General features: G+C 39.6%; 1 protein-coding gene across 3 annotated transcripts in view; it reads right to left on the reverse strand.

The window, feature by feature from the left end:
* Nucleotides 1-1,117: 1,117 nt before the first annotated feature.
* The window catches only part of WARS2 (tryptophanyl tRNA synthetase 2, mitochondrial), a 45,721-nt gene continuing 39,102 nt past the window's right edge, over nucleotides 1,118-7,736 (reverse strand). For all 3 annotated transcript variants that reach the window (XM_009287091.2, XM_009287093.2, XM_009287092.2), the window contains exons 4-6: nucleotides 6,558-6,643; nucleotides 3,799-3,917; nucleotides 1,118-1,733 (exon numbers count right to left, since the gene is read on the reverse strand). In XM_009287091.2, coding sequence (XP_009285366.1) covers nucleotides 1,285-1,733; nucleotides 3,799-3,917; nucleotides 6,558-6,643 — 654 coding nt within the window. In that variant the 3' untranslated portion in view covers nucleotides 1,118-1,284. The remainder of the gene's footprint in view (nucleotides 1,734-3,798; nucleotides 3,918-6,557; nucleotides 6,644-7,736) is intronic.

Genomic DNA, 7,736 nt, shown 5'->3' on the forward strand with positions numbered 1-7,736 from the left:
CAATTTACATTACAGTACAGCAATTTCAAACACAGCGCCAGTAACTGCAATGATACACCTAAATATGCTGGCACAGGACCTGTAGGGCTTTCATTACCTTTTAACATGTACTACTACCCCTGCTTCAGAAGGGGGTGTCTCCTTTTGGCAGCTTCCCTTTGCCATATTCCCCAACAAATGCCATGGTCCACGGGTCCCAGTCTGTGGGTTTTGTGAGGCCTAAGATCAGCGGAGGCTAACACCATTCTCCCATCACTGAGTTTTCTTGAGGCTCAGTAGTGCGATTTCATAAAGATCTATTTAATCCCATTCTGTCTCTGACATCAGCACAATTTTCTAAACAAGTGATTTTGTAAATTTTACAGAAAGTTCTCTGATTTCTTAAGGTAAGATTTCTTTCACACAGGATTACATCTTTTCCCCTGCACCTTTTCTAAAGGAATCCTGGACTTGATGCTGAACTGAAAATCCTGGAGCTCCCTGCTAAACCAAACAGCAGGTGGAATAGGAGCAGCTGAAGCACACGTCATTCCTCACTGAAATACCCTAGACCTGACCAGCAGGATGACACAGGAGGCAAAAGTGAAATTCAGGTCCGCTCTCTGGATTCTTTAGAGTGACTATCAAAGAGGCCATCTAGCACAGTAGTCACAGTGAGTTTCAGAGTACAGATATCCATATCCATAAGACACACTGACTCACTTCACACAAACTAGATGCAGATACAAAATTACACTGAGTTTGAAGACGCGATAGGGAAAGGCAGTAAGTTCTCTCTTCATCAGCCTGAGTATTCTGATTTGTAAGCCTGTGCTTTTATTCTGGTTATCCAAGAACACATTCAACCACCATATCAAAGCTGAATAACCACCAATGGGATGAGTTGTCCATCTGTAACAAGATCACATGCACAGCTAAGGATGTTCTTGAGAAGATTACAAATCTTTCTGCTAGATTCTGATCACCTTGCCTATATCTGTTTCTTGCAGTGATCAATGGAAAAACCCAAAACCCCATTTGGGCAACCTTATATTCTGCTTTTGCAGGATTTCTTCGTGAACTGTGATTGCTTCCGCCCTCCCTCTTTCACTATCCAGACAAGCTCAATGCTGGTCTCACTGGAAATATCTGGCTTTATGCACATTTTTTTAATGCAAACACTTTCAATGTTCTACTTGGATTTTCCATGAAAAAAAGTTTTTGTTTCAAACCAAAATGATTAAGATACAAATAACAAAAAGTCTGTCCCAGAAAACAAAAGTCCTTGCAACTACTCAACAGTTTCTACTGAAACCCCACCAGTCGTCTTATTTCTTGATAGATGGGGGCAGCCAGTTCTTTGGCTTTCTCTGCTCCATCCTCTAAAATCTTTATCAGATGGGATGTGTCTTCCTGGAGTTTCTTGATTTCATTCCTGATAGGTGCAAATTTTTGAATAACTGACTCTGCTACCACCATTTTATAGTGAGCAGTGTCGAGACCAGCAGATTGGTGCAGCACTTCTTTGATGCTAAGCCCCGTTACTGCAGCATGAATGGACACCAGATTGGAGACACCAGGGCGACCGGCTGGGTCGTAGGTCACCTCAGAGGTAAAGTCAGTCACAGCTTTGCGGAATTTCAGCACTATTTCGTCAGGGCTGTCCGCTATGTTAACAGTAGCTAACTTCTGTGGGTCTGACTTGGACATCTTCACTGTTGGATCTCTGAGGGATTTTATTTTCTTTGTTGTACCTTAAAAAAAAAAAAAAGAAAGAATTATGAACACACACAGACAATAGTTTCTTATGACAATCGCTAAGAACACTTTGTAGCAGTATGACGAAATTCTGTTTACCCTTGCTTAAAAATGAGTTGTGAGCACAATCGTGTACACTCCTATTTAGTCCTTATGCCCTCCCTGTCCTTCTAAGCCACTTTTCTCCTCCCATAAACTAAATGAAAACCTGCTCCATTTCTCTCCTCCTCACTAAGCAAAAACTTCTGCTGGGACACCTCCTAATATTTTCTGTGGCTACATGCTGATCTTCCCTGAAAACTCTCTCCTCCCTTGTATTCCTGGCACTGGGGACAAGTTACTTAGAGAGCATGGACTGCATATCATTCAAAGGTTCTGTAACAGTGAAGAAACAGGTTAAATCCACTGGTAAAAAAGAATCCCAGAACAATTAATCTCCTTACTTTAGGAAAATCTTCCACCCAAAATCTCTTGGTAATTCTCCTAAATATCAATAAAGATAGTTATTAGAAGTTCCCTAACGGAACACTAACCAGCTCCATTAGAAGGAAAGCACTGTTCAGATAAGAGAGGCTGGGTATTGTACAAACTACTAAGATATATGCGTGTACATGAAATAGAATAGTAGCATTAGGGGAATATTGCAAAGTACTTTCTTTAACAGCGTAAACCCAAACTGTTTCAGTCTTTCATCAAGAAACATCATTCATGGAGTACACAAAGTACCACTGATCTAGAAAGTACTCACACCTATTTTTTTTAGACACCTAATACAGCCAACTAAGTTACCTGCATGCTCCTCATAGACAGCCTATGTATTCAGTGAAAGGATAAGTGTTCTTCCAGGGTACAATTCAGACTGCTCCAGAAAGTGCTCTGTTCTGAATCACCTTTTCGAAGAGTCTGTCTCTCTTCTGTAGATTTGAAGGGGTCCAGGTAATCTAACTGCCTACAGCTAGTGAGTCTGAATAGGTCCCTAACTCCTCCATTCACCTAGGATATTTCATTGGTTTGCATATACTTGTGCGCTTATGAAGGTATATTTTTAAATGAGGAAAGTTTAAAGTTTTGTTTTTTTTTTTTTTTTTAAAATTGAGCTTTTTATTTCCTGGCAAACAGTCTTGCCTGCATCATAGGCTACACTCAGCTCCTCATTACAGTGTTTAGTATTTAATTGTTCATTAGAAATTGCAGAGCTTGCAATACCTAGTATTCTCTAAGCTCCACTCTGGGTCTAACACCATTTTTGTCACTGAGGCTTGAAAATTGAGAAAGGTTTATTACTGCCTGTCTTTTCTAAGGTGAGAGCTCCTTGCCCTTTTAGGGGCGAAGGTCTCTGCTGTGCATTCCTCTACATTACTTACAACAAAGATGCAATGCTTCTTCCTTGCCCAGTTCTTCACGTTTCTTAACAAACATGCCATTTGTGCCATCTGACTCCTCCTCGCCCCCCGGCCTATGACCTTATAGCTCAAAAATGGCTGAGAAGATTTTCCTTGTAAGTCTCCCTGAGCCTAAGATCAAAAATGGAAAGTCTAAGCTCTGTAAGAGACCCTTACTGAAATATGCAAGTATATATTAAACACACTTAAAAGATATTTGAGCATTGTAGCAATAAGCTGCAAGCTGTTTAGCATGCTTAATGTAAACATCTACCACTCAGACATTGAAGAAATCTGCTTACTAGGGGTCTCTTGTCTTGTTCCGTACATGTCTCCTGAACTAGCAACATGGAGCAGAGACCCTACTCTTAAAAGGTCCAACACTTGAAGAGCAAGGCTGACTGGCAGCAGCAGAGTGCATCTGGCCCCCTGGACTAGAATACCAGACGTCGCATACATTCCTCTACCGGGGATTTGTGAAGCCTTATGTCTATCTTGGGAGTTCAATTTCACAGCCTCTAGTCTCCTGTTGTCAGTTTTTAATTTTCCACTCCCTTAGCATCAGTTTGCTCCCTTTGCTTGGTCCCTGAAACTATTTCCACAATATTTAAATCCATCTTCAACCTTGAAGTGCAGTTAAGGGGAAAGAAAAAAAAAAAACAAACCAAGACCAGCTCACTTAAAATGGCTTTGGGCACAGGAAAGAATTCTCCGTATTTCTTGTTGAAATGTTGTGCTATATCTTGGGCTAGTTCCAGGTGCAGGACTTGATCTTCTCCAACGGGAACATGTGTCGACCTTTTAATAAAAGACAGATACAGGAAACTCAGCAAAGCTCTCCGTTTCTGCTGAAATGTTACTCAAGACTGTCACAGCTTCTGCCATGACTGAGGGCCAGATTGAGCCAAACGCTCAGTCCCAGCTAGATATAGGTGCTGTGGGAAAAAGATACCAAGCTGACTGCATCCCAGGATGAGTCTGCTTTTTGTGCTGAACTGAAGCACATCTCCAAGGGCAAAAATAGCCCTTCGTGAAAACATACATGGTAAAGATACCAATAAGAGCAAATCATTAAACTCAGCTCAAAGAAAGGTTTTTGTAGTATCTCCTGCTGTCTCTTTAGAGATCAAAGAGCACGTGTTACAGTGTGTGAACAAAGCAAGAAAGATCTGCAAGGCATAAAGCGCCAGTACCTTGCCTTGTCAAGTCTCAGGAAAACATAACTGTTGTTGAGAAGTTAGTACTGTGGATTTATCAAGGGAAGGAAAGAAGAGAGTGGTTCTTCCTCATGGGTCACCATTATATAAATATCACGTGGGCCAGTGCCTCTACTGCCACAAGTGTTCTCATTCATAGATTAGAATTGTTAGGATCAAAGGATCATTTGATCTTCTGTATTGAACTCAGTAGCTTGAATGCAGTTCTGGAGGAAAACACAATCTGCATCAGAGGACATGAGGCGGTGAAGAATCCATTACTTCCCCTGGTGATTCTTTCCTACAGTTAATCACACTTGCTAAAAATGTATGATTCTCTTAGATGAGGCAGACTTGAAGTCTTGCCAGCTTCAGATTCCTCTCCCCTCCCCCAGCAGATTTTTTTTCTAAGGCTTGTGGGGTATTCAGCTCTGAATCCTGGATACGTTCCAGTGTAAGAAAGTTCACTATGCATCTTCTAAGTTCCCAGAAAATTTCAGTTCAACACGGTACTCCTTCCTTCCAATTCTGAATTACTAAGTTGACATCCAGGAATCAATTTGTCCACCTTTATTCCCCACCAAACAGTCAGCAAGGCAACCTAAAAACAGTTACAGTAGCCAATAGGAAATCACAGTGGCCTACAACTAACAGAAAGAAAATCAGTTACCATAATCAATACACTTTAAGCAGGTCAAAAGAAATGTTTCCATATGCCAAAATGGTTCCACATTCACAAAGTTTGCCACTAAACAGAAAACATATTGTCTTTATAAATGCCTCTGCATGATTCTTTGCCTTTTTCCTTGCTGTTTTTTTAATATTTCTGTCCTGGTGCTATTTTTATTCCTTTCTGTCATATATTTACCTTCTGTCCATTTTCCTGTCTCTTTGATCCTTAGTTCACCTGAATTAGTACTGTTTCTCCTCCTCCTCCAGCTCTTAATTCTTCTTCATGACTGCCGTTCCCTTTCTGTGTTTCTACTTCTCCCTGATTCTTGTTCCCTATGTTATGTTTTTACATTAAAACATGTCTTAAAGATATTATGTCAAATTTCTTCAAAGAGATACTGTTTCTCTTTCACTTCCCTGTTTTGTGCTGTCTGGACAGCCTGCTGCTAATACACATGGTAGCAAACAAACCACAGGCTTCGCTAAGGAATGATGAATCACATGATCTTATTAGAAATGGAAGAGACATACATGGTTGAGCTCAATCAAAACAAGGTGATTTCTGGTAAAGTCTGAATTTCACCTTTAAACACTGCTTGACAATCAAATGGGACTCTCAGCTTAGAAGATTGTTTTAGTGTTCAAATTCATTCTGACTTTTGCTTCCCAATATTTTCAGTTAAAATTCAAGTGAATTAGAAATATCATCTACTGGTCTTCTAACATTACTGTTTTCTCTTACTAATGATCACTTAGGATTAAATTTCTCCAGATAGATTTTTCTGGGTTAACAACTTGCCAGTCTTGGTTACTTTGTCCTCCTAAAGTCCCTGCCCTTATAGTTATGTATTACTTCTCTGTCCCCAAAAATATTCACAACTTCACTTCAGAAGAATTCCACAAAGTACATATGCTCAGAACATAAAAATAATTAATATATAGTGCATTGTCTCTGACATTTACTTATTGAGACAGTTTAAAACATATTATGAAATACAACCAGTCATGACAATGCACTACAAGTTCTATCAGCTAGGCCACAAACTTAGGCATGCTGAGTCACCAGTCCCTCATTAGGGTGTATTTCCATTGCAGCACATAGTATACCACAGAGAAAACTGAACTAGCCCAGGTACCACAAGGTGCAGTAAATTACTCACTTTTTCATCAGTATCAACAGGCCTACACAGAATCCCACACTAATATGGGTATACTATATACAGCCAGCTTAAGTATCTCTACAGTACACTGCATAAATCATAACTACTTAAAAAAATGTATGTATTTGTATGTGTGTGAACACGTAATATGTATAATTAAACATCAATGTGTTGTAAGAATTGTTCTGAAGTGACCAGCTTTTTCTCTTTACAGCCCTGTCAGTTGCTTTCAAGCCAGGCTAGATTTCAACCAGCCACCTGAGAGGTAAAAAAGCTGTCATCCATTTCCAATCTTCTGATCTAATCACACCCAGCTCCCCTACTTAATAAGTTAGCATGTTGACCTGATGAACATTCATTCTAACGCAGCTGAACAGACATTGTCCATGGGCTCACATTCTGCCTCTTACTTGTACAGCAAAATATCTGCTGCTTGAAGCACAGGATAAGTCAACAAACCAACAGTTCCTTCATTATTCTGGCTGGTACGCTTCATCTGTTGGCAAAAGAAGAACAGAGAGAAATCACCCTTTTGGCTAATGGTATCAAAGTCCATGATTTTAATTAATTAGAATTCTGACTAATTTGAGTAACTTATTATGTAACTCTAGAGAAAAGTGTGCCATGTAAAATGCACTCCTTGTGAACACACACATCCCATTTTATGTCCTGTATTTACCAATTTCCCTACACTGTTCCGATATTGTAGTGAGGAGAAAACATAGGCTTGTGTTTTCTTTCTGTTTGAAATCTTATTAACAAAAATGATTACAAATACAAAACAACCAGGCTGGGTTATTACACTTATTATTGATAAACCCTACTTCTTAAATAGCATTTTCATCAGTAAATTTTTGAAACACTTTATAAAAAGATATTAAAAGGCATTAATACCTGTGTTTCACAGAAATGAGATCAAGACATAGTGATCACACGCAGTCACCAGGAGAGTCAGTGACAGCTAGAAGGAGAACCCAGAACTACAGAGGCAGAGTCCAGTGTTCTCTCCATTAGTTCATGTTGCTCCCAACAATCCACCCACTGTTCTTAAGTCCTTTAGCCCTCTAGGATATGGATCATTTAAACCAAGACAGTCAGGCTACAGATACTCATTCTGTTCTAGCAATGGCATATGTGCTTTTTGCTTTTAATAGTAGTTAAATACACTAAAATCCTTAAAATCTTAATTATTTCATTAAGACTATTCAAATATCTTCAGATTTTTCTCACCCTCTCGTACAGATCCTGTCTTCTGTCTACATCTCTAAGTGCCTAGGGTTCAGGGGACCTAATCTGCAAAGCCTAGCACCTGTAACACCTATCTGTAGATCTGGAAAGTCAATCCAGTCAAAGTTGGATTTAAGAGCTTAACTTTAGCACCTCAGGTTTGAAAAGGTTGGCTTTAATCTATGCCATGCATTAACGCTGGTTGCTGTATTTAAGTTTTACTGTTTTTATTTAATTAAGAAGAAAAACAGGAAAAAAGAAAACATCTGGAGATATTTAAGACTGCTCTGAACTCTGCAAGAGAAACTGCCCTTAAGATTTCCCCCCCCCCCCCCCCCCCCCCCTAGTTTCTTATGTTCCGT

Source organism: Aptenodytes forsteri, unplaced genomic scaffold (assembly GCF_000699145.1).
Source record: "Aptenodytes forsteri isolate BGI_AS27 unplaced genomic scaffold, ASM69914v1 Scaffold216, whole genome shotgun sequence".
In the NCBI taxonomy this organism is placed as follows: Eukaryota; Metazoa; Chordata; class Aves; order Sphenisciformes; family Spheniscidae; genus Aptenodytes; species Aptenodytes forsteri.